Source organism: Crocodylus porosus, unplaced genomic scaffold (genome assembly GCF_001723895.1).
Source record: "Crocodylus porosus isolate Cpor-Errol unplaced genomic scaffold, CroPor_comp1, whole genome shotgun sequence".
Taxonomy (NCBI): Eukaryota; Metazoa; Chordata; order Crocodylia; family Crocodylidae; genus Crocodylus; species Crocodylus porosus.
Genome location: NW_017728950.1, coordinates 21,227,698 through 21,255,005, shown reverse-complemented (window position 1 = coordinate 21,255,005; position 27,308 = coordinate 21,227,698). Strand labels below are relative to the sequence as shown.

General features: G+C 48.7%; 1 protein-coding gene and 1 long non-coding RNA gene across 3 annotated transcripts in view; one reads left to right on the top strand and one right to left on the bottom strand.

Annotated features, from left to right (window-relative positions):
* Nucleotides 1-27,308, bottom strand: part of CORO2A (coronin 2A) — a 98,960-nt gene that overhangs the window by 23,711 nt on the left and 47,941 nt on the right. Inside the window, exons 1-2 of one of the 2 annotated variants that reach the window (XM_019555329.1) lie at nt 20,388-20,612; nt 478-678 (exon numbers count right to left, since the gene is read on the bottom strand). In XM_019555329.1, coding sequence (XP_019410874.1) covers nt 478-678; nt 20,388-20,390 — 204 coding nt within the window. In that variant the 5' untranslated portion in view covers nt 20,391-20,612. Of the gene's footprint in view, nt 1-477; nt 679-20,387; nt 20,613-27,308 lie in introns of those variants that run through there. The other variant, XM_019555328.1, reaches the window with a different exon arrangement.
* The window catches only part of LOC109323648, a 23,360-nt gene continuing 5,877 nt past the window's right edge, over nt 9,826-27,308 (top strand). The window contains exons 1-2 of the long non-coding RNA XR_002104710.1: nt 9,826-10,037; nt 12,414-12,415. This is a non-coding gene — a long non-coding RNA (uncharacterized LOC109323648). The remainder of the gene's footprint in view (nt 10,038-12,413; nt 12,416-27,308) is intronic.

The window sequence follows — 27,308 nt, the reverse complement described above, 5'->3', positions numbered from 1 at the left end:
TGAAGGGAACAGTTGGTTGTGAAGAAGCTAAGATCATATCCTGTCCATTAGCAAAAGCTGAATTCCTGTAAATAAAGACTCTTTCCCCCTTTTGCTGCTGATCTTTATTTGTCTTGCAATAAGGACCAGGCCTTTGGACCGCTGCTACTGATTGCGTGTGAAAGATATGCAAGTATGAGAGTGCCATCTAGCAACGAAAAACCTTATGGCAGACAAACAGATAAAGATACAAAAGAACTCTCAGTGTTAGGGGCTATAGAGTCATGTAACAGAGACTGGCTCCTCGTAACCAATTTAGGGCCCAAATTGTGTCATGCATTGTGTTTTACCATACAAGCAACAGAAGTAAGTTTCAGTTACTGCTGTCACCAAGACATGCCAGGGTCTCTGTGGCCTTATCTCTTTCCCCTAGTACTGTACAACAATGGAAGAAGCCAGCCTACACCCCCAGAGCCCTGCCCAGTGGTCACTGCTCACCTGGTGCACAGGTATCACAAGGAAGGCCCCACCACCTGCACACTCCGTCACCACAGCAATGAAGTGGGGGTTGACAGCACAGAAGTGGTTGTCGTGGACGCTGCGTGTGATGGGCACACAGTCATAGCACTTTTCCTTGCTGGCTGGCTTGCCGTAGACGTGACGGAACTTGGAACTCCGGTACTGAGGGTGCCATGACATCTGGAGTGGTCAAAACAAAACAGGTGGTAAGGATGGGGCCTTTCCCTGGTGCTATGCAATGCTGGCTCAGGCTTGAAACGGATCAGCAGGGCTAGTGCAACCCATGAGCCTCCACCCCTTTATGCCCATGATGCATTCAGAACCCCAGATATTCAGGAACCAGGTTCTGACCAGACTTACTGTCTCTGCCCATGACCACAATTCCCCTTTCAGAACACTTGTGAGCCTTTTCTCCTTTATCTCATATCTGCTCACCAGTCTCTTCCCAAAACCAGAAGGGAGGCCAAGAGCCACATCCAGGCAGAAGCCCCACCATAAAGTGAACAGCAGGGCTTTAGGAAAAGAGACAGCCACTGAGCACCCCTTCTGGAAACTAGCCCAACCAGCTCCGACACATAATACTGTAAATGACGGGGGGAAGTGAGGACAAGCATGCCATCAGCCCCAGGCGGCCAATCTAGAACACAGCAAGAATGGCAGCTGCTGCCAGCCTGGCCATTGCTCAGGGCACAGAAATTGCTTGTTATGGATCTGCCCAACTCATCCTCCCAGATGGTTCCAAGAAGGCTCCTCCACAGTCCAGCAGGCCAGCTTTGATGGGGACTAAGCCATCAACAATGAATTCAAGAGGAGAGACCAAATGAATCCAGCTCTACATCATCTCAAGCAACAACAGTCTAAGACACCACAAATGACTTGAGCAGCTGAGACCTGTGCCATGCCTGGGACGGCCAATTTCTTTCATAAATGTGGCTCTCCCACCACCTCTCTCCCTGCCGTCAGCAGCACCTTTGGAGACCATGCTGTATAGATCCAGATGGCATCTGTGGCTGACTATAACACATTCTCAGCTTGGCCTCAGCACTGCCTGACACTACACTGGGAACTCAATGGGTAAGCAAGCACCTTCTCCCTCTCTAATGAGCTTCTACAATATTGCCCAAGAAAGTGTTGCACGAGACCCCGAAGGCCTCCAGCACAAAGAGGGAAGCCCTCTAGAACATTAGCCCAAAAAGGCTAGGACTCTTCAGTCTGGAAAGGAGAAGGCTGAGGGGGGATATGATAGAGGTCTATAAATCATGAAGAGTGTAGACCAAGTAAATAGGGAACTGTTGTTCACCAAGTCCCAGAATACTAGAACTAGGGGACACACACTAAAATTAGACGGTGACAGGTTTAAAACTAACAGGAGAAAGTACTTTTTTATACATGCACAGTTAACTTACAGCATTTATTGCCACAGGAGGTGGTGGAGGCAGATAGCATAGCCACTTTCAAAAAAGGGCCTGGATAAATTCATTTATGATAGATCTTTTAATGGCTACTGAACAGAGTGATTGGAGAGGTTTCCTCTGGTATCTCTAAACCAGGAGTGGGCAAAAGATGGCCCTCGGGCTGCATCTGGCCCTGAGGGTTTTTGTTCAGCCTGAAGCAGGTCCCTTGATCCTGCTTGGCCCAGGTTCAGGGGGCATCCCAAGCTGTTGCACTTCTGACTGGTCCCACCACCCCTGGATGTGCCCTGGGGCCATGGGCCACAGCAGCTGGACTCCGTGTCCCGGCAGCTCCAGCAGTGGTGGCTCCTTCCAGATGCCACAGCCACCGGCCCCAGGGGCTCCTTCTGGCTGCAGCAGCTGCTGGCCCCAGCCCCGCTGCCTGGGGCAGCCCAGTGATGTGCTCTGCACCCAACACAGGGGGCAGGACCTGAGAGGCCAGGGCACACAGCTGGGCAGCTGAGAAGGGCATGTGGGCAGGTGGAAAGCAGTGTTCAGGAGCTAGACAGGCAGATGGGGCCAGGGAGATGCCAGGATCTTGGGGCAGCAACTTCGTGGGGATGGGTCCCAGGGCACGGCCACCAATCTGCAGCCTACATGCACCTGTGATGGATGTGGGTTCTGTGGGCAAGGGGATGCAAGGAGTAGATTGCACCTCTGCCCCAGCCTCAACCCTGTCCCCACGCTGTCACTGCCCAAAATCCCAGCACTGGCCCTGGATGCAGATACCCACCTGGATCCAGCCCCATCCTGTCCACTCAGCCACACACCTTGCCCACACAGCTCCCAGCCAGTCTCTATGGAGACCCTAGGATTGTGGGATGGTGACAGCATGGGGCCTGGGCAGAGCAATGATGTGCTCCCTGCAAGTTGCTGCCTGCAGACCTGGGGCTTTGCCCCAGGCTTGGCCCCAGCCCCGTGCTGCCGCCACCCTGCAATCCTGGGGTCTGCATGGAGACTGGTCGGGTGCCCCATGAACAGGGAACATGGCCAGGCAGATGGACATCTACATGTAGGGCAGGGGCCGGGATAGCACAGGATAGGGGTGACAGCACAGGCTGCAGTGACAGCTGACCATGGTGACAGCATGGGGCCGGGGCCAGGGCAGAGCTGCGATCTGCTCCCTGCATGACCCTGCCTGTGGAGCCCGTATCCATCTCAGGGCTGGGCAGGCAGAAGATTGCAGCTCTGCCCCACATCCTGGCCCCAGCCCCGCACTGTCACCACCTCATGACCCTGCCCCATGATCCTGGCCTCACCCACCTGTTCTGCTCCAGAACGCTGCTCCCTGCCTGTCCATGGCCCCATCCCATGTAGGTAGATTTGGTGAGCTGTTGCATGGGGGAGTTGGGAAGGTGCTGACTTGGCCCACTACAGCCCAGCAAAACTCCCTATATGGCCCGCAGGCCCAAATAATTACCTACTCCTGCTCTAAACCAATAATGGTGGATGCTAGGGAAGATATTGAATAGGGGATAGATTACCCTAGAGATACCCAGTTCAGTACTCCTCCCACCATAGCATCCATTTTTGCTGCTGTTGGAAACAGAATATTGGACTAGATGGAGCACTGGTCTGATCCAGTATGACACTTATGTTCTTAAATGATGGGCTGTACTCACAGAAATGAGTGGCACAAAACTTAATAGGAACAGCCACATTCATCCATTTTTAATGCTAGAATGACAGTCTGCTGGGTAAAACCCTTCATCAGAGAACAGCCCATAACACTTACATCCTGTCCTGGTTCTGTGGAAGAGTACAGTGAGGTACAAAATAATTAACCTTTCCTACTGCAAACAGGGAATAAAGCTCTTTCTGTCAACCCTGGTCAAAACCACCACCCCCAGTCCCTCACACCACTAAAGCAATGGTTACTGCTGGATGTTGTAGGACTTGGTACCACCTGTGAAATGCAGAAGTCATGGTGCTGCATGAGGAATCCAGTGCAGGAACTCTTCCAAGCGTGGGAGACCAAGGATGGAAACAGCTCCAGCATAGACATACAGCATGTACAGACATGTACAAACTCTCCTGGGAGTGATTTAACCCTGTTTATTCCCAGGTTATTTTTGCCTTGGAGTGGCCATTTTTACTGTGGGAGAAACAGCTTGAATATCTGTACACTTGTGGCTTCTCCTGGGAGAATGCCTGTCCAAGGCCAAAACCTGGATTTGACCACTCGAGCTGTGAGATGGGACTGTGCACCTGTCCAAGGCTGGGAAAACTTATGTTAGAAATCAGATCTCTGGAATTTGAGCAAAGTGAACTCATATCTGATTTGGATTTCATTTGCAGCTAATGATTATAAAGGCAATGGCAAGAAACAAATCTCACAGGTCCAGCCTATAGAAATTCCTTTTACAGATATGGTCCAGGTTTGGTTGGGTTGGGGTTACAAATAAATGGTTTGTAGGAAATAGCTGGTTTGCAGTGAACAGGTTGTTGTGCCTCCCTCTCTCCTTTCCCCCTCTGCCCCCAGGTAAAACAACACTTACAGACTGTGGTAGTTTTCTAGAAAAGGAAAAATGGAGAAACGGTTGAAACCTGTCTTGAGTCACATGTTTTTGGGGGGAATCTTAGCTATGGAAGTGCTTGTGAACTGAGCAGGAACTGTTGCATTTGCAAATCATGAGAGAAGCTGAGGACTGCTGAGCTGAAACTGAACTGGGAATGCTGAAGCCATCTGGGTAGGCTAGCTGGAAGCATACAAAGGTGGGTTTCTGAGACATGAAAAATATCACACAAGGCAAACAGATCTTCACTTGTTCATGTCCCCTTCATAAGAACCCCAAAGAACACCAGGTGTGTTACTTGATGCATGGATCTAAGCAGGATAGAAAAATGATTTAAACCTTGACTCATATGTCATCGAGGTCTGTCTATACCACGTACAGTGCATGTCTGGGAAGCTGATCACAAACACACTCCATGCACCCACTCCCACTCATCTGCATCAAAAACTCTGGAAATGCAGCAGAGAAACTGGTCCAAGACTGCCCCACTGTGGCCATTCACACATGCATGGGAGATGAGAGTTTCCAAAGTAACCACAGGGGAGTGTCCTTGAATGACTTATGTCCCCATTTCTTGGGTTCGTACTTGAGAGCAGGAGTGCATGGGTGGGGTATATGCTGAGACCATCCATCAGGGACAAGCTGGAACTGTAGTACAGGCATACCCCAAGGAACTTTATAGTGCTTAGTCCAGTAGAGCATCACCATCTTTCACTACTTTATCACAAGCCTGAAATGCCAGAGCTGAAGTCCTGAGTACAGGAACAAAGAGATCAGCAGGAGAATCTCAGCCTCTGTTGAGAACCACACATGATTCTAGCCTTCATCATGGCAGCAAAAGGCTCAGTAATATGACGGGTGAGGATCCAGCATCTCAGTAGTCTATGGGGAAATCTGGAATTGGTTGTTTCTAAATTCTTGACCTTTTTAAGCCCAAACCATAACTTTTGGGGGACCTGACTCCTGATTCTAGAATATTTGGGCCGCTCAGTGCCCCTGACCAAACCACTGGTCTTTCTGGCTGTTATGCTCACCATTTTCTAAACCATGTTAAGTGATTTGCATCACACAGTGCAAATCAAATTTCAATTCAAATGAACAGTTAATAGACAATCATTGACCATCACCGAGGTTTTTGTGCATTTCTACAGTAAAGACAGCAGGGGGCATCTAGTGCTACACCAGGTGGTGGGCATAAGCAAGCCATATATAGGTGTTAATCAGTATAGTTTAAATTGCTTAGTTCAGACTGCCATGGTCTGCATTCACTTTAATCCTCATTCAATGAGGATTAATTAGTTAATTCAGACTCATGCCAATTTCAATTCAGATTACAGACATTCACATGTATACAGTGACAATTGTAGTCCAGATTAAACCTTGAACAACATAACACCTATAAACAACCTCTGTCTCCAGGTGAAAGCACATCAACACAGTCACCGCCCAGCTCAGTGAGCTGACTAACCATGCCTCACAACAGGACCCTGCCAAGCCCTTTCTCTGCAATGCACCTTTACTTGTGTTGGCCACAGAGACCTGCTATCTAAATGGAGCCTGCTTCCCCACGTCTAGGGAGCTGCATGCAGCTTAGAAGCCCTTACACCTCCCTCCATACTCCCAACACAGACTGGGATGGCTCCACTGCTCCTTCCTCTCCATGTGGCAGCTTGTAGTGTCCTCTACTCCAATCCATCCCCCACCCTCCCTTAGCAGCTAATTAGCCATCAGCCTCTATCCTCTGGAAGTGGGGAGCAGCCTGTGTGAAAGCCAGCTAGCTGGCCCTTTACCTGGGACTCCTATGTCCAAGCCTGAGACAGCCCTCAGCAAACAGCACCAGTGGGGCCTTGTACCCCTGCTTAACAGCAGGACCAGTATATATCCTCTGGATCCATCACTCACCAAGGCTTATCGGTGTAACAGCACTAGGAGAACTGAAGAAATTGTGCCTTTGCTACTGAAGGCAACTGAAGACACAATCCAGGGTGCATAAAAAATAAGTATTTTGTTTTTAAATTTTAAAAATGATTTTTTAATGTAAATCAGATTTTTTATTTAGTCATATTTTTTGTTATGATGGTTTTAAAAAATAAATAAACCTATATAAATATAGTTTTAATGCAAGATATGTTAAAGCTCAAAGATATCATCGTGGAATAGCAATTATAACTTCTAATTATATACCATTTGAGACTATATTCATGCAACCTTGTTAGAAAAGTTTTATGAATAGGTCATAAGAGGCCATGAACTGTATTAGGGGCCCAATGTTATGGGGTTTCCAGATGCTCTTCTATATATTAGTAAAGATTAAAGAAAACCACTCTACCCAATGGGACTCAGTCTATAAGAACCCATTAAACACCACTGTGATGCTTAGATTCAGTTTTCAGACTGTGGATTTGTGACTCCAGACATAACATCCTTGTTAACATAGTTATCTTTCATCTCCTAGTATATGGAGATGAAAGATAACAGACCTGATTATCTAGCCATCAGCCCTACTGAATCTCTGCAAGCTTGTGCACCCAGAGTCAAGCCCTTACCATTCTCTAAAAGTATAAAATTTCAAGAAGTTAAATGAATAGAGGATTGTTGGGGGTGTAGTAGATCTGGGCAAGGAGGAGTAGTCTGGAAATAAATGCAGGGGCGGGGGGCAATAGAAACAAAAGAGAAACATTTTGAGAAGAATTTTTCCTGAAGTCTTGATGACTAAGTTTCTGAGTATAGCCTTGCCATTGATTTGCAATCTAGTGATGGAATAGTATAGTAGAAGGGAAAACCTATCATGGCAGCAGGCTTGCCAGGCCATAAAAGAGACCCTGTTTGGGAATATTTTAATGAAGTTCCTCTACCTTTTGGTAAGACAGGCATGAATGCAAAATGCAAACTGTTTAACAAAGAAATGCAAGGCCGGGTTGCCCAAATGAAACAATATCATGAGAAGTGCCCCTTCTCAGGAGGAAGCTGCTTGGAAGGTGGTGAATAGAACATGTCTGAACAAGCAGCATCTCCAGGTTATTAAGCTTCCTTATTTCATACTTCTTTCTAAAGGACTGCTTGTCTTTCCTGTCCATATCTTTTGGGTGGATTTCTGGACTACTTAAATTCTCATAAAAATGTCTGAGCAAAAATATAGTTGTTACTTTATGGAACTCCCATATTTTTAATGCAGTTGTAATATAAATTAATGGCTGAAATAGGCAGATCTTCCTTTTACAGTTCAGTTCTAAAGTAGTACTGAGTACAATGAGTACAGGCAACCCACGCTTAACACTGTTTCACTTAGCACTATTTTGCTATAACGCTCATTTAAAATTGATACCTGATTTCAGTTAGCACTCAGCAAATTTCATTATAATGCTCACAGTCCAATAATGCTCACAGTCCAATTTTGGGTCATTAAAAACAACTGTGGTCACCATCTTGGTTCATCAAATACTTTTGGTTTTGCTTAACACTTGTTTCACTTAACACTCATTTTTTCAGGAACCAATTAAGAGTGCTAAGCAAGGGTTGCCTGTAGTAGTAAATGAGCAGTGCTGCAATGACTGCATTGACTTCTTTTGTTCAGGAGGATCCATCTCAACATACAGCATTCTGACTATCCATCTTCACCATCACCATCACTGCCTACAGTTTCAGTTATCTGCTAATGATAAGTGTTCCAGTCAAATGCATGTCACAGTATATCCTGTAGCAAAAAGAAGAAAAAAATCTCCACCATCCAGAAACAACCATAGATAAGTCTGTAACAGGAACCAGCAAATTACAGCAAGAGGTAAGAGATTTTTAAAAATTGCTTAGTTTGTTTATACAACAAACTCTTCTTTCTATATGGGTAAGAACACACACTTCATTGACACGGTTCAGTCACTACAACCAGGATACAGTCCACTCAACAGAGCAGATATAGCAGGCAAACTGCTGAATAAGGTGTATGAGAAAGAAACTGAACAGTGTGCAAAAAGTCTAGCGAGAAAATTGTTAACCTGAGTCTTGATGGGTGGAGCAATGTTCACAATGATCCATAATATGTGCTTGTGTGACAAGAGAAGAAGGAACTGGCTACTAGGCCTGTGTGAAGCAGCTAGTATTTGCTTCAGAGTCAGCCAATAAATTGTTTCTATAAGGTAGAAAGTAGGGCTGCGCAAAGCTTTGGGTGCTGATTCAGTTTGGAGGAGATTCAGCCAGATTTGGCAGCCGAATCTATGAATCCGAATTGAATTGGGAGACCAATAAATAGGCCTGAATCGATTCGAAGCCTCCAAATCGATTCAGAAAAGATTTGGAGAAAGATTCAGAGATTTGGTGATTAGGGCAGTCCCCACTTGCCACCACAGGGAGCTGGACCCAAGCTCGGTAAGTAGGACAGGAGGAGGGGGGAGGGGACCATGGGGGGACTCCTGCCAGGCCCCATCCCCTGCCTGCTCCCTCAGCCCCCCTGAGTGCCCACCAACTCCTGCCCCCTCTCCCAGCCCCATCAATGGCTGCCCGCCTAGCCCCAGTATCCCAGGTCTTTTTCAGAAAAAAGCCCTGCACTCACTGGCTGCTGCAGTGGCCATCAGGGCCTCCGGGGGCTCATGGCAGAGCCCCCACCCCCACAGCACAGGGCAGTGGGGTGGGGCAGTGGGGATCGCCCCCATTGCCTGGCAGGAGCCAGTGCAGGGAAATGGCTGTTTTATTGCTGATGCTGTTGAAATTTGGAAGGAACTGAGTGAGACCTGGAAAAGCAAAATATGCAGTGACAAAGTTAAATCACAGGCATTTAAAAGATGAATAGATCAAACACTATCTCCATCTCATTTTCTTGCCAATATTCTCAACACTAAGTACCAGACTCTATCCTTAACTGCTGAAGAGGAGGAGTTGGCTGTGAGATGGGCATCCAGCAATCAACCCTCCATAATACCAACTATAATATATTTTAGGGCTAAGGGTGAACCATTCAAGAAATATATGCTTGCTGATGAGGTTTTAAAGAAAGTCATATCACTGAACTGGTTGAACTCAGGGTACCTATACATGTGCAAAGAGGCTGCTCTGACACGCTGTAATTACAGAACATTGAAGCAGACTCAATTAATTAAGCCTGCTGGAGTGTGGTAATTACCATGCTCCAGCAGACTCAAGCATCACGTGTATCAGTGTCCCAGCACTGAAAAATGGTGGTGGGGGCACTTTAACTAAAGCTCATTCGACGATCTTAAATTAAAGCACCCCTGCCACCATTTTTCAGCACAGAGATGCCGATACACGTGACGCTCTGGGTACTTTAATTAGAGCAGCTCTTGGAGCCGCTCTAATTAAAGTGCCCTGCCCCTTCCTGGAGCACATGTATAAATGCCCTTAAGCACTTGAACCCATCAGAGACTACTGAAGTGATAATCCAGCTTTTACCAGCAGTAGCTTCTTCTGCAGGTATAGAAAGTATATTTTCTTCCTTTGGACTAATTCATTCTAAACTGAGAAATTGCTTGGGAACTGAAAAAGCAGGAAGGCTTGTCTTTCTTTTCCAGTCTATGAATAAACAGGAAGAGGAAGGTGAAGACTGAGTTTGCTGCATAATCCAGTATTTCAAGTTTCTCATGTTGACCTGACTGAAATAATCTATTTAATTTTTGTTAAAAACACATTTCACATTTATAACTAAAATAGTTAAAAATTAAAAAATACACGTTTGTTATGTTACAATAATTATAAATGTTTGCTGACAGAGAAAAACAACCAAACTACATAATAAATTTGTTGTTTTACTTAAAACAATTTAAATATCTGTTATTTTTAGTGATAGTTGTTGCTGTTCTCTAATACAGTGTTCTCTAATACAAAAATATCCCCCAAATATCCATGACTTATCTAGTGAATTGGAGATAGTTCACTTCCCAATGACTTCACAAGTATCTGCTTCAATTAGCTTTGGTAAGTAAAATAACCAAATCATAAGGAGAATCTTGGAATTTGGGTCTGTTAAGTAAATATTACAAGTGATTTTTTTCCCCTTTTAAATATCTGCCTATTCCTTCAATATATAACATTTCTTTTTTTTTTCTTGCTATCTGTGAACTAAAGCATATTTTTACTGCAAATAATTATATCACTGTTTTGTACTGGGAAATTACTAGGTGCAACAAAATAGCAAGAGATTTTTTGCCCTCTACCTCTGTTAATTTGGTTCAAGCATTCCTCTTGTTCCAGTCCACCTCCCTTTTTCCAAGGGAGGTGGTCTTTAAGAGAAGGCTGGATAGGCATCTGGCTGGGGTCATCTGACACCAGCACTCTTTCTTGCCTAGGCAGGGGGTTGGACTCAATGATCTGTTGAGGTTCCTTCTGACCCTAGCATCTATGAATCTATTAATATAATTCAGTTTTCTGATGTAGCTAGACAATTAATCTGAAACAAAATATCAAAATAAATCACTGCTTTAAAATGTATAGTGTGTGCCTTCTAAAAATGAAACCTGCATCTATCTCTGAGTTATGAATAATATGTATTAAGGCTATATCAAACAACAAGAAAGCACTTTTTGTAGAAAACAATGATTAAATCTCTCTTCCTGCTGAGAGATTCAAACCCACATTTCCTACTTCTCAGGGCAGTACCTGAACATAGAACAGGCTTTGGGGGGGACCCCAGCCCTCCTAGTGATGCTGGATATTGGGCAGTTAGCAATGCCATGACCATGGGATCAGAGAAACAGCAGGGAGATAACTCTCTTTAGGGACCAGAACCCAGGACTCTGCCCTCATCACTAGTTATAAAGAGATTCAGTCTCTTGTTTGTGGTCTCAAGCCACAAGACTTTTAGCCCCACAAGAAGGTGGAGGGTACCCTGTCACTATCATAGCTGAGTGATTTAGGCACTGTCCTGGAAAAGGGAAATTATGGGTTAACTTAGGTTAAGAGGGAACCCAGGTCTCAGTCTCCCAAACTCTAGCTAGGCCAGTGTACTATCCAGCAGTCTACAAAGCAAAGGTGGACAACACCACCACGCTGTGCCCTACTGCTGGGTCCCAAGTAACTATAGCAGTGGTTCTCAACCCAGGTAACATAGCACCCAAGGTGCCACAATGAAGATACCACTGCCACAATCCAGTAAAAGTGTCTCAAGCAGCTGCATCAGGTATGTGGTCTCCCAACTGCATAAAGGCACTCTGATCAGCCTAAAGTGGGGAGGAGAGCTGGCTGGTACTTCAGCCCTTCTTGGTCTGGTTGTCCCCACACTCCTTCTGGGAACAGAGGCGTGTATGTGCCTGTTTCCAAAAGATGCCATGAAGGGTTGGACCAGGTAGGAGCACAGCATCAGCTGGCTCACCTGCCTGATTTAGGCTGATAAGAGAGCGTTAATGCAAGCAGGAGAGTGCACATGCTGCAGCCTTCCCAGGTTCAGTGCAGCAAGCATTTTTATCTGGTCATGGTGGCACTAGCAGCACCCTGGCTCAGAGCAACGGAGATAAGCTGAGGCAGCTGATTTCAATCTGGAGGACCCATGCAGTGTAACTGAAGGAGATTCATACAGAAAACAATTTCAGGGCATTAAAATAACTGTATTAACAGATACAATTAGCTCACTGTTTAAACAGGTACCACTAGAGACACAGTATCCCGATACAAAAGAAAGATTTTTAATGTTATATATAGCGTGTATATATATAAACAGAGAGAGAGAGAGAGAGAGTGTGTGTGTGTGTGTATAGGTATATCACGTCCAGTTCCCCTTTTCAATTCAGGAAGGTTTTTCATGGCTACTCTATGCTTCTTCTAAAGCACTTTGCATAGGAAACACATGGAACACATTGCAATAGTTCAGTGGTTCTCAACTGGGGATCCCACTAGATTAAAAAGAACAGTGATGGGGTGCCCTGACTCTAAAAGTTTGAAGACCACTAGGCTAGAAAAAAGTAATATGCATCCCCAAGTCATGCCCCTACATTCCAAAAAGGGGCAGGAGTTCAGACCCACCTCTGGGATCTGTGATTGGCTCTGTGGCTAGGGACATACAGTCAAAAAGCCGGAGCCTGAATTGATTCAATCTTTGCAGGTTAGTCTAAGCTGCCTAGGCTGAACCTATCTGCAACTGTCCAGACATTCCCTCTGGGCTGAGGAAATGCCGGCACATGACTACAGTTGCTTAGGCCAGGCACCGGGGGGGTGCTAGAGTGCACCCTCAGCTGCAGGAAAGCTGTGCTGGGGGAAGGGGTGGGGGTGGCGGGGAGCCCAAGGAGGGGTTCCTGCCCCAGTCACAGGTACATGATCCAGGTCTGCCCGGTGCTCCCTCCTCACTGATGCAGTGGTGTGGCTAGGCACAGCCAGACACCAGCTGGCATGGCCCCTGAGGCAGAGGGTGACAGGGGAGCAAACATGATGGGAGCAGCAGCCCCTGTCATGGTGTCAGGAAGCACAAGCCTGGTGCAGGGCCATGCTGTGGGGTAGGGAAAGCTGCTGTGGACCACAGCAGTGCTGGGGCAACTGGGCTCTGGCCCCGTCTGAGCCCCCGTGCTGTCACTCACAGTCTGCTGCAGCTCTGCCCACCCCAATAGCACTCCCCTGACCCCTGCCAGGAATGGGCTCGTGCTCCCTGACACAATGACAGGGGCTGCTGCCCCCATTGAGAGCCCTGCCTCCTTGCTGCTCCAGCAGCCAGGCGGGAGTGCAGCCAGAGGCAGGGAACAGGGAGGGGGGTTATTCCCCCTCCCTCCAGCATCTGGCAGAGGGGGAAGCAGGGGGCTTATTCCACTGCTTGCCCCAAGCAGGCAGCAAGCAGTGGTGGCAGTCAGGTGAGGCAGACCTGGCTGCAGTCCCTGGGGGGCATTGGGGTAGATGGGGGAATAACCCCCCCACCCCCTCTGCCTCAGGGGGCCATGCCAGCCAGCATATGGCTGTGCCTGGCCCCATCACTGCAGCAGTGAGAGGGGAGCACCTGGCAGACCTGGTTCAGGTCCCTGGTGGTAGGACAGGGAGGGGGGAATTAAATCCCTCTCTGGCCAGTTTATTCAAGGTTACTGCCAGAGCTGGCCATGCCCCCACTGCTGAAGCAGCCAGCAAGGAAAAGTGCTTGCTGGTGGGACAGGGGAAGGGAGGGGGAAATAAACTTCTTTCCTGCTCCCTTCCACCCCTGCCTGGGTGAAAGTAAGATACTTAAACACCTAGCCGGGGTCATATGACCCCAATACTCTTTCCTGCCATGGCAGGGCGTCGGACTTGATGATCTGCTCAGGTCCCTTCCAACCCTACCAACTATGAAACTTGGCTGCCTTTAGTTTATTTCAAAGCACTAGTTATATGTGAGCACTCTTCAATTTCTATGTGCTTTGCCTTTGCCATATATCTGTACTGCTCACGTGACAATAAGCCCCAATCTTTATTAATTCAACAGACCATGGGGTACCTATTGGCCATCCCATGAGATCAGAATTAGGCTGCAAGGTCTAAGATTTGACAGGTCATAAAGAAAAACCCATACAACTCATCCTTTTTTCTACCTTATAAAAGATCCCTCAGCCAGTCTCATCTGCATCTCAAGTTGATGCATACTCCTAAAAGCATCAGTCAGGAACAAGCAAATCCAAATTCAGCCACTGCCAATCCACAAAGAATCAAGTTTGAACTCTGTGGGCATGTCTACATGAGATGCTTAACTGTGCGGTAGTATAGTTTACTGCGTAGTAAGCATGTGCATCTACACATGTGCACACTTACTGTGCAGTAAAAATGCTTAATCAAAATTAAATTTGCTACCCGCAAATGCAGGTAGAAAATTTATTCTCGATTAGTTACTGCATAGATGTGACTGGGCCAGCCCTGCCACTAGGGGACTGGCCTGACACTAGCCCCAGGGCTTCGGGCTGGGAGCCTCCCTTGCCCCAGGGCTAGGCTGTCTCTACGGCAGCCCCTGCCTCAGGCCTTTAAAAGCCAGGAGGCACTCAGAGCTCTGGAGCACACCAGCAGGGGGCCTGAGACCACTCCAGGCCCCTGTGTTCCCCTGGGCAGGCCACAGGCCAGCTGCCCTAGCCTGCCTGCACCCTGGTGCTGCTGCCTAGCATTGTGCTGCCACATGCCTGCCAGGCCCACGCTGTCCAGGCCTGCAGTTCCATACTCCAGACAGAACTGCTATCCCTAGGCCCAGCTGCAGGCAGCTTCTGCCTGCCGGAGATAACTCCACCTGCCTGCAGCCCAGCCCCAGCAGTCTGCCCTCAGCTTGCAGGTGATGCAGGGTGTTGCCTCTGCCACACATCAATCAGTCCCATGCTGGAACCCTGTGCTGGGCACTGCAGGCAGCTGGCCAGTCCCAGCAGCACAGGGACAACCACATGGGGACCCAAAGAGCTAGAGCAGGACCCACAATGGTGTCCTCCTCATCTGCAGTCATGCCAAGGCCCCTGCCCACCACCCATAGCTCCAACTAGTCCATGAAGGAGGCTGGTGACCTTGTGGCACTGTGGGGCGAGGTAGAGATGCAGCGTGAGTTTGAGCAGAATGGGCGCTCCAATACTATGAGGGGCTGTCAGTCCAGATGTGGAAGCATGGGCACAACCAGTCAGCGCAGCAGTGCCACTTAAAGGTCAAGGGCTTGCGGGTACAGTGGGTTTCCATTGCCAACCAAAATCATTGGTTGGGGAATGCTGACTGGTGCTTTTAGGACTAGCACCCTGGGACCCAGGCCACAGCCATGCTGGGTACAGCAGCATGGGCAACCTGCCTGAGCCCCCACCCCAGCCTGGCACCCTCGGTGACATGTCACCAGGGGAAGGGCCCCTCAGGCATCCAGAAGCCTGTCCCACCCAGCTCGCTGGCTGCACCCTCCACCAGCAGCTCAGGGAGCCCAGGCCAGCCCACCAGGCACTGCTGGTCATGACACACCCAGACACCAGCACCACCAGCTCCTCCCAGGGGGGGCACAGCCAGGCACCTGCCTGCTGCACCCCACAATCCAAGGACACTGCCCAGAGCCGCACACCATCTCCAACAGTCATGACTGTGGAGCCTCCAGCCACTCCAGCCTGGCCACATGGTAAGGCCCGCACTGGAGGGAGGGCACTCCCCGTTCCAGACCCTGCCTCTGCCCCTCTCCCCACCCAGCTCACCCACAGGGGCAGGAACATGTAGCACAGCCACAGGTAGTGCCACCACAGGTGCCTGTACTACGGGACTGGGGCCAGCAGCAGCCTCAAAGGAGCTGCTGTGGCCAGGCTGCCTAGAAAGGCAGTCCCGACGCACAGCAGCCTCAGCCCAGCTGCATACCCAGGGGTGGTGCCTCGGCCAGACAAGACTGAGGGACCTGCCAGAGACCAGACAAAGCCTCTCTGTGGGCCGGATCCACCCAGCTGGTCGCGTCTGGTCCTGCCCCCGCCTGGCCACGGCAAGGGGGGAGTTTCCCGGAGCACAAGTCTCTTCCTGGCAGGAGGGGGAGGGGGGCTGCACTGCTCTGACTCACTCTAGACCCCGGTGCTGCCGTGCGCAGCCTGCCACAGCTCTGCCAGCAGGGCTCCCCACCAGGAAGGGGCTTGCATTCCCTGACATTATGACAGGTGCTGCTGCCCCCACCAAGGGTCCTGCTCCCTCCTGCTGCCGCAGCCAGGCTGGGGCATGGCCAGACGCCATCCTGCAGGGCCCCTTTTGAGGGACAGAGATGGGAGTTTCATAGATTTCATAGATTTTTAGGGTCAGAAGGGACCTCAATAGATCATCAAGTCCGACCCCCTGCCCTTGCCAGGAAATAGCGCTGGGGTCAAATGACCCCAGCCAGGTGCTTGTCCAGTCTCAAATATGTAATAATACTATATGTACAATGCTATACCTTAGTATAGCCACACTTAAACCACTAGAACTATATTTTAACCAATACAGCTCATTGCACCTATGGGTGTGGTTCTGCTTTACCAGCACAGAGTTCCCTTTTCCTGTATGGTATACCTGTATTCCTATACCAACAAAATGCTTTCCATTGTAGGCACAGCCTCAGCCAAACAAGTTATTGGGCTCAGTACAGAGGAAATCAGTTGAAATGTATACAGCTTATGAGGTACAATCATAGAAAAGTAGGGCTGGAAAAAGGCCTCCAGTCCAGTCCCCTGCCAGAGGCAGGACCATTGCTATCCAAACTATCCCAGGGAACCCCTTTTCTAATCTACTGCTAAAATACACAGGCAACCTGCCACACAGCCATAAAGCAAAGCACCCTAACTTGCCACAGGTAAAGCAGGGGGACACTTGAAATATCCAAGGGAGAGAGTCACAAACCACGCTATAGGAGAACATGAAAACCCTCGTAGTCTGCACTAATTTGACCATGGGGTAAAATTCCTTTCTGACCCCAAATGTAGTGATTGGCCTGACCCTGAGCAGAGCAGTGAGACCTTTTAGGCAGGAGGAACCTCTGGGATTTAGTCCTAAAAGAATTGGCACAGCCCAGTTAAAACCCCAAGCCTTGGCAGGTGAAAAATCAAAACCAAACCAAAAGCAAAAAAACCCATGGGGGAAGGGGAAAAAAATCCTCCCCAGCCCAGTGCGGCAATCAGCAAAACCCAGAAGCTTGAGAGACGACCAAAGTAGAATTTACTAGATCACCCCGACCTAGATCAATCCTCCCAGATTGGTCTGTTGTCCTGTGAGGTCAGGCCAACTCTCAGGATCTGAGTATTTCGCAGTTAGACAGGAGGGTGTGACACAATTGCACATATACAAACACACAAATCAATTAGGTTCATAGACACACACACTACCAGCTCAGGCACATACACATCCAAACCCGCCTACGCACATGCATACCTATCACCAATTCAAGCACATACACCCCAAAAGTTAGACACAGATCACTAATTTGTATATCATGCACACAATGACATACATACACACACACGCACACACACACTCACCAGTTCACACACATAGAGCCCACCTACACATACACACAGGTAAGTTCCTAACTTGGATGGTACAGTGTGTATGTGTGTGCTTGGGGACCTGGGATACTTGAGGGAAGGTTCAGGTGAGAAAGAGAGTTCAAGTGTAGGGAGTGAAAGTTGCCAGAACTGAGTTATTTCTCCTTCCGGCATCCAGTGGCAGGGACAACAGGGGACTTATTCCCCCACAGGGACTGAGCAGGCAGACCTGGCTGCCAGTGGGGTAGAAGGGAGACTAACCCCCACGCTGCCTCAGGGGCCATGGTACCCCACTGCTGCAGCAGCAATGGGGGAGTGCCCGGCAGTCCTGGCTTGGGTCCCTGCCAGTGGGATAGCAAGGGGGGAATGAAACCCCTCCCTGGCCAGTTCAGCCTGGACTGGCCATGCCCTGCTCCAGCACAGCTTGCCTGCAGCTAGGGGCACGCTCTAGCGCCTCCAGCTCCTGGCCTGAACAACTGCAGGTATGTGGCTGCATGTCTGCTCTGTTACAAACCGGTTCAACCTAGGCAAGTTAGACTACATGGCAAAGGTTGAATCAGTTCAGGCTCCAGTTTTCCGAATGTCTGTCCCTAGCCCTAGAGTGGAACTCTAATGATCTTGGGATGGGCAAGCTCTCAAAATTCATGCTCTGAAAATGACATGTTATTGGACATTTCTCCAAGAGCAAGATTTGTATAGTAAAAACTTATGCCAAATAAATCTTCATTCTTTTATATTCCCTGGACTGTCAGAGTTACAACACAACATCACTACCTACAACACGAAAGATTTAGGAACAACAATGCCATATGCCTATGCTCTAGCTGTTAGTATCTTTTCCTACATAAACTCTAAGAAACAATTCCCTAAAAATGAAGATGTCTTATCATAATGGCTAGAAAACAAACTCAATTTCTAAGAAATGGCATTTCCTACTGGCCAGAGATCCTGACCCAAGATCTCAGGGTCCGCAGAGTGAAAATGAAATAAAAATGAAATGGCTGCAAGCAGGTCATACCACCATCTGTATACCACTGACCCTAACGCTTATAATTTAGCTCTACCCGTTGAATGTTTGCTGCAGATATATGTACTTATGCCTTAAAACCAGTCAGAGAAAAAAATATTGTGTTGTGACAAAATATGCTGTATGTAAAGAATTATTTTACCCTAATACATGCACAACTGAACACATATGTACACATGTGTACACATACTCTTATCAGTTGTCATATGGGATAGGAACACTGTAATATTCATGTAATTACTTAACTCTGACTTCACTGGTGTTCTCATAGCTTTCACCAGCTGAGAATCTACCCCTTAGATCAGTGGTTCCAATTTCATCTTGCCCCGCAGGCTGGATATAGCATGTGTGGGGCTAGTCTACAGGCCTGATCTGGTAACCAGGTTCAGTCCACATGTGGAGTGCATCATCTTTACTGTGGGGCTCCTCATGTCTAAAATCTGAAGACAGGATGATGAGTGGCAGATGGTTTAACTGCTGCCACTCTGGGAGTCATGGCAATTAACACTGCCACTGCTCCCCCACCACCAGATTTCTAGTCCTGTGGGTTGTATGACATGCAGGCTGGATTTGGCCAGTAGGCCGTATCTTGGTCACTCCTGCCTTAGACTGTAAGCACCTCAAAAAATAGTCTAGATCCGAAGGATATTGCATGGTTTTCACTTTGTCCTCATTCATGTTTAGTAGCTTACTGGGGGCTTGGTTTGTAAAAGGGCTGATTTTAAAAAGTGAGTGATACGGCATTGTTACCTGGGCCTTGTATTTTACCTGCATCATAGACAGGGGGTGTGTAGAGCTGGACCTTCGCCAATCACAATTACACGCTGTGGACTTTAAGCTGATTGGAACCACAGGCAGCACCTGAAGCAGAAGCTAGAGGCTAACAGCTTTCCCACTTGTTTGGGCATTGTCAAAATTCAACCCTTCTGCTTTTAATACCCCAAGCCACCAAAATAATGTTACAAGGTTAAAAGGGGCTCAAAAACTCCCAGAATAAAAGGTTTTTGTTTGACCCAACATGATTTTTTTCATATCTCTGAGACCACTGAAAACATGTGCACTTTACCACAGACGTGTGTGATAAAGTGCAAATGTTTTCAGTGGTCTTCTCCCCAGGTAAGGCAGCAGTGGAAGATCAATCATCCAGAGAGCCCTGCTGTACAGCCCAAGGCCCCAGACCTGTTAGTGGGAATCTCCTAGGTCACATGCACAAAGGCAGGTCAAGTTCTAAGCAAATAGGCTTTCCTTCCAAGACCAAGTCCATGGAAAGGGTGGGGCCATGTTCTGGCAATCACAGGAAGAAAAAGGCACACCAACAGTGGGAATAACTCTGCCTTGGCCTGGGCTGTATGCAGAAGAGAATCTGAACCAGGCTTTAGGCTGCTGTACTGAAATCAATGCAGCTTGCTAAATGGCTGCTCTTGCACTGATTTAACCTTGGCTTACTCACTGTAGTGACATTTAATTAGCTCCTGCAACAGTTCAGTAAAGAGAATTGTATGATAAAGCAACACTAAAGCAGGGGCCAGTTCACAAATCTAAAAGTAAAAACCCCACTTCTAGATAAATGGATACCAGACTGTGGATCCCCTGCCACATATTGTTTGCATATCAAGGTGTAATGAGAGAGACACAAAGAGACACACACATACACACACACACACACACACACACACACACACACAGACTGCCCCAAAAATGCTGAAAAATACTGCAGCCAAGTGATGAGGTACTGGAGTCAAGTGCTCCACTGCCAATAAAAACAAGGCAGTCCACTCAGTCCTCTGAACGTTTGCCAGCCCTTCCAATATACAGCTGAATTCAGAATGGGTTTGCAGCCCAATCTTTAATACTTCAGCACAATCACCTAGCCCCTCTGTGCATGGAGTAGACCTACCCAAGGGGGCTGGAGTAGACAGGAATTCACACAGAAGGCCGTCCCCCACATACATGCACATTTACCCAGGGGTAGGGTCTGTGGATGCCACAGTCAGCTTCAGCGGTATCCACTTACCATTGACTGAGTTTGTGATCGTCTGGATATGGAATAAATGGTTTGGATCCTGTTGGTGTTACCGTCTGTCCATCTCTTTAGCTAAAATAAGAAGGGGCTAAAAATCCACCAGCAGAAATCCAAGAGTGGGGTGAGCCCTCCTGACAGCACTCGCTCATCTGCCAGCCTCTGTGTGCATGTGTGTAGGTCTGTAGAGTGAAACAGGAACCTGAAACCCTGCCCAGGAGGGTGTGGCTGCACTCCCTCCCTGCCTGCCAGTCAGGTAAACAGTGCAAATCTGCTTACCTCTGACCTCAGGCTATCTGCTGCCTGCTCCCTGTGTGAGTAAACAGTCTCTCTGCAGTCAGCACAACTCACTTACCAAGCCTGTGACAGCTACTTCCACTGGCTGCTAAAATTGTGTGATACCCCCTGCCCTCCTCCCTCTGTTTTTTCCAGCCCAGCACAGAATAAAACCATACCCGTAAACTGGTCTGGCTAATGCTGCCAGAGGCTGGACACGTGGCACATTAGGATGAGAGCAGTCACTGTTCACACTCTGAAAAGCGTCCTTAAGGTCACAAATCCCATGTGCTGCACCTGACAATGGGTGTGGACACACGTCAACTTGGAACTCTTTCAAAAGCGGAAATGTTTTAAAAAGGCGAGAACCAAAGAAGAAAGATTCAAATGTAGCACAACAGCTTCAACTTTAACACTGCTTCCTGCGCATTTAAAGTTATAGCCACCTTGCAACATCTGAATTATTCTCAGCTTGTTCACATATAACAATAAACCTGCCAGAGGGCTGTGGGTGGGGAGTGAGGGGCACCAGCAAGGCCCAGGGGGCTGTGGATGAAGAGTGAGGGGCAATGGCATGGACAGGGCACTGGCATATCAGGGCTGCTCAGCACCACAAAGCAGCGCCAGGGGGCAGCCTCATTTGAACCCATGCCCTGGTGAGTGAATGGGGCAAGGGGAGCTCTGATTTTGCTTGATAAAAAAAGCCAAAATCAACCACCAAAATTTATAGGCATTTAGAAATTATTTTATTACTAGCCAATTGCCTGTCAACAATGACAGAGGGGTGGGGGGAGTGGGCAGGGACAGAGCCCGGGGCCCCACCATCTGGGCCCACTCCCCCTTCCATCCTGCTGCTTGGGGTCCAAGACTGCTTTCCCCCTCCCTGCCACAGCAGCAGGGAGAAGGGAGGAGCAGGCCCAGGCCCACTGTGGGGGATGACTGGGCCTGAGGGTGGGGAGAAGCTGGGTCACCACAACTGACTCCTTCCCTCCCCCAGCCACTGCTGCAGCCGTGTCAGGCCAGGCCCAGTCTCGTGTGTCCCCTCCCCATCCCCCACCCCCGCACCGGGCTGGCTTTTGCCCTGCTTGCACCCACTTTCCCCCCTGCATTGGGCCTCAGGCTGCTCCCCTCCCTCTGCGTTGGGCCCAGGTCCACTCCCCCCTACATTACCTGCAGGGAGCAGAGCAGGGGGGCAAGGCCAGCTCTGTCCCATGTCCCCACCATCATGGCAGCAGGCTGTCTTCTGTCAGAATGCTTCTTCATGTTCTGATTGGCTGTTTGTCAGCCAATCACAGCACAAATAAAGCATTATGGACAGACAGACACACTTAGGCTTTTACAATATCAGAATAGTGATTGAGGCACTGGTAGGCTTCAAAAATACTTTAAAATTGTAAATATATCAATGAAGCTTTCTGTTCAACTGATACCTCTCTCCATATATATATAGTAGCATTTCATTTTAATCATGGAAAAATGCAGGTTTGGGGTTTTTTAAATTGAGAATTGGTGATTTTTTAATAAAAAAAAAACTAATTATCAGTGAATTGCAAAGACAATTATTCAAAGAAGCACTGATATGATTTTTCACTCTGCTTGTGAGACAGTACTAGCAATATAGAGGACTCAGAAGATTATATCAGAACCAATGAAGAGAACAGGGATCCAAAAATCTGGTGGTCAATAAAGAAAACATCACAACAAAAACCAATACTGCCAGCCGTGACTGTGTCCTAAGCTTCTGTTAAAGCCACAGTTGCTGGAAGCAGGAGATTACAAGAGAATCTCAGCATTGCTTTCCCAATAAACAAACAATGGGATAACAGAAGATTTTGGCAGTGTTGGGCATAAACTGGATGGAGATTGATCTAAGGGTGGACATGAGGAGTAGAAGCAGATTAGTGATGTATAACATAGTGAACATGAAACTCAGATGTGGGCAGTGTCACAAGGCACCTCTCCAGAGGTGGCCATGAAGCTCCTGGGGTCCCTGCGGCCCTCACTTTCTGGGGCAATCACCCTTTTAGTTGCCTGCTGCTTTTTGATGTTGTTTATTTTTATGACGGAGGAAGACCCCAGGGCTTCCTAAATTGCTCTCTCAAATGACCACCAGGTGTGTGTGGTCGGTCCTACTTTATGGAGAATTGCATGGCTCCATTCCTCCCCTACACCATGCCCCATTCCTTGCAGATGCCATCCTCATCGATGTCTTCTTCCACCTAACCCCTCCTCTGAGATTCCTGGACTCCCACTGGTCCCACATTTGGCCCCTCAATCTGGACTCCAGACCCCTCCCTGAGTCCATAGGAACCTCTTCCTCCTCCCTCAGTTCCTTCCCAAACCTCCAGACTGCTTTAGATGTTACCCTCTATGTTGACCTTCTGCAGCGGCAACCAGTCTGCTGAGGTGGTGTTTTCTCAGCAGGCTTCAAGCTATTACAGCTGGCTCATCTCAGGTCTGGGCTTATATCCTACCTAAGTCCAGCCTTCCTCCAATATCAGATGACTCCATAATCAACTCTGGCTGTACCTGCAGGCTGCCCCAACACTAGCCTGCCTGCTTTTTAAAGTGGCAGGAGCACCAAGTCTTCTGCCATAGACAGGTTTTAGGTTGACAGGAAGGAAGGAGGAAAGAACTGAAGGTTGCTGAAAACATAATGGAACAGGACTGTGTGAAGGAGAGACACAAAATGAGTAGCTCCAATACCAAGTTCCAAAACTAACCAAGGAATATGCTTCTTCTGAGTGTAAGTCATTAGGCAAACCACAACATGGGTGCAGGGGCAGAAATGGATGGAAAAAGAATGGTATGGATATTTTAAGAGGAATATAAAAAGAAAAAGGCCAATTTACATAGCTTGTCAAAGGAGAGTTAAAAAAAGAAACCATGCACAGGAATTCCCCTGTTAACAGAGGCTCAGTGAGGGAATAGAAATTGACTCATTGTTGGCAATGGGGTGACAATAGGGTGGGGCTGGGGACATGGCTCCAGAGAGGTGGCATTACAGCTGTGGCAGGGTAGGGCTATGGGCAGATGGAAAGGCCCCTGTCACCTTGGCAACTCATAGAGGAACCTTGCAGATGAAGGGAGAGAGCCCCTAAAACTGACTACTAGAAGCCTTCAAAATGACTGGAAAGAATTGGGTTCAGGGCTGCTGATGCCACAAGTTTCAGTGGTTGAGGTGGGTTTTTCTGTATCTCACAAACATGGCTTCTATTAAACTGGAGTAAGCACATTGCCTATTTTCAGTCCTGTGGCTATGCACTCCCAGGGAGTACCTTGTGGTTCCTTCAGCAATGGGGATAAGGGATGTTCCCTGCAGGAAGGCACAGAAGAGCAGAGGGGAGTTTTGTTCTTTCTCCAATGCTGAGGTTAGGCAGGGATGCTAGTTATATGCACTGGAGACTGACAGGGCTTTTTGGGTCTAGACAGGTACAGATTAGTTATAGCTACAAGGAGCTATGATAACCAGGGATCCAGGTTTTCCATGTCCCACAGAAAAACATGGATTTTCTCCTTTAAAGGAGAAAAACCTGGGAAACCACAGGTTTCCCTTTGCAGGCTGGCAAGTTTCCAGCCTGCAAGGAGCTGCTTGGGGCTGTGGGGAGCAGGAGAAGGGCAATCAGAGGCGGGGGGGTCACATGTATGTTCATGTGTACACATACACATGGCTGGCAGTGCAGCCAAGCAACGTGGTGGAGAGCAGCTCCAACAGCTCCCTGCAGGTAAATCTATGGGGCGGGGGGTCATAGGTGACACATGGCAGGGCAGCGAGAGTATAGGCAATGCATCAGAAGGGCGTGGGGGGACACATGTGCCCCCCCCCCGAGATTTCTGTGCCTACAGCGGGGTGCACAGCACAGGGCTGTAGCCTGGTCAGACTAGCACCAGGCAGGAGCCACCTCAGCAGCCCAGTAGGAGGGACCCACCATGGGAGGGCAGAGTGGGGTGGGGTGGAGTGGGGTGGGGAGGGGAGGCTCGGTGCTACCGCCACCACTGCCAGGAGTACTACACCACCATGGCCACCAAGATGAGGTGCCCCCTGCCTGTCTGGCAGCAGCAGGGGGGCACAACTCCACGCTGCTGCCACTACAGAGCCTCACCTTGGCAGCCACGGTGGTGCGGCTCAAGCAGGGCTCCTGCCAGTAGCAGTGTAGAGTTGTGACCCCTACTGCTGCCAGGCAGGCAGGGAGTACCTCACCTTGGCAGCCATGGCAGTGCAGTGCTCCCTCCCACCACTGCTTGGTGCCAGTATACCAGGCTGCAGCCCGGTGCCCCACTGTGGGTGCAGAAATCAGGGGAGGCACAAGTTCCCCCATGCCCTCCCGACACCTCACTTATGGTGTTGCCTATACCCACACATTCCCCTCACTTCCCCACGCACTCAGGGGTGAGGGTCTGGGGGTGGGGCCAGTGGATTGGGAGTTAGCGGCATCACCAGGGACAGGGGGCAGGTGAGGAGTGAAGGGCACCAGCAGGGCTTCTGGGGTGGAGGACTGTGGGTTGGGAGAGGCACCAGCAGGGCCAGGTCAGGAGTAAGGGGCACCAGCAGGGCCAGAGAGCAATGAGTCAGGAGCGAGGGGCGCCAGTAGGGCTGGAGGGGTGGGGAACTGTGGGTTTGGAGTGAGGGGCACTGGCAGGGCGAGGAAGCTGGGGGTGGGGAGTGAGGGGCACCAGCACAGCTGGGGGAGTGGAGGACTGTGAGTCAGGAGTGGGGGGCAACAGCATCAGCGGGGCAGAGCACCAGGCATATCAGGGCTGCTCAATGCCACAAAGCAGGGGGATGGGGGGGCAGCAGGGAGGAGAGGAGGGCAACCGCAGCTGGACCTGCGTCCTGGTGAGCAAAGGGGGCAGGAGAAGCTCTGATTTTCTATGATAAAGAAACCAAAACCAAATGCCAAAATATATAGATATTTAGAATTGATTTGATTACAATGATTGAGGCACTGGCAGGCTTCCAAATTGCTTTAACATTCTAAATCTATCAATAAAACATTGTGTTCAACTGATACCTATATCTATGGTGGCATTTCATTTTAATCATGGAAAAGTGCAGATTTGAGGATTTTAATCAGAGAATATTGAGGGGGGGGGCGTTAACAGAGAAAACTAGGATCCCAGATGATAACTAACTGGACAAACTGGAAGGAAACAGTGTTGCAATTTGCCAATGCATCTGCCCAATGAACTTCTGACAGTGCTGTTTTAAGATAAACAGGCAGATTTTATTTGGGTCACTGAGCATCTCCAGTATAGTGCGTGGCTTCAGAAACCACCCGTGCAGAACAAGCCTTTGCCTATTCACTGGGCAGAGATCTTGTCCACAGGGCACATAGGAAGTATACTGTGATTGTCTGGGTATTAAAGGAAAACCCAATCAATAGCGGCTTGATTTTCCAAAAACTCAGGTTCACATTTGTCAGCACGCTTGAATGTGCAAATGTTCTTTCAGCAAATAACTTCTTCAAAAAAGGTCAGATTCTGTGTAGTCTGATCCACCATTTTAGTTCATCTTTCTGAACACCATAGCAAGTTTAGTAGGAAGCAGGTGTCCTGTGTCACTCGTATGACAGCACCGAGGCAACTGGAGTTACACCAGGGAGGAATTTGGACAACAGGGGCCTTATAAATGTGAGCGAGGCATGGGTGTAACCTGACCGTGCATGTTCACGTGCTCAAGCAGGGCACTTCCTTGCCCCTCTTGAGGACTGACATCAGACCCACAGCTCCGCATGGCTCCCTTCTGCTCGCTACCTGTCCCAAGAGGCTAACTTGTCTTACAGGCTGCCCAACACTTGCCATCTGCCACCACTGAGCACATATCATGTCACACAGCACTAGCTGATACCTCAAATGCCAGAAGCCTATTGTGAGGAAAGGAGACATAAGAAGCATAAGACTGGGGGAGGGGGAAGCAGACTCGTTACCCACTGAGGAGGAAGGAACTATATATTAGTCCTTTCCATATCTCTTACTGCCAAGTTGTACAGTAATATTAGTAATATCATAGTTACCCGTCTAAGACCTGGTCAAGCAAAGGCTGATGTGGACAAGGACCTGTGCTCAGATAAGCGGTCCCACTGAGTTCCCTATGTCTGCATTCCTGGCACAGCATTTCTTCTTCAAGCCCACCAAGTCAGCCCTGCAAAGGGCTTCTTTGTAAAACACCCATCAACATTTCCTAATGGATTCACTTCCAAGGGAAAGCCAAGCAATTCTATTGGTTTCATATCAGTGACTTACTGTTCGCTTCGCCCCTATCAGACATATAAGTGGACTTAGGCACTTAAGCGCCATTCTGCTCAACCCTGCTCGAGTCCCTGAAAAACAGTTATTCCAACAGATCCATCCTCCTCCTCCTCCTCTCTCTTTTGTTTACATATAATCTCAGGGGTCAGATGCAAATGTCAATAGTGCCAACTGTCATGAACCCATTGCAAGACTTGGGATTTCAAAGTCAAAATAACTCCAACTTGCGATCTCTCAATCCAACCCTCAGATCTCCAGATTTTCCCAGCTGATAAGTAGAGGGACAGGGGCCAGGGGGGTGGAGATCAAAGCCCCCGCGGTGAGAGACGGAGTGGATCAGGGCAGGGGTGAATGGGGCCTCAGGGCCAGGGCAGGTCATCCAGAGGTGCG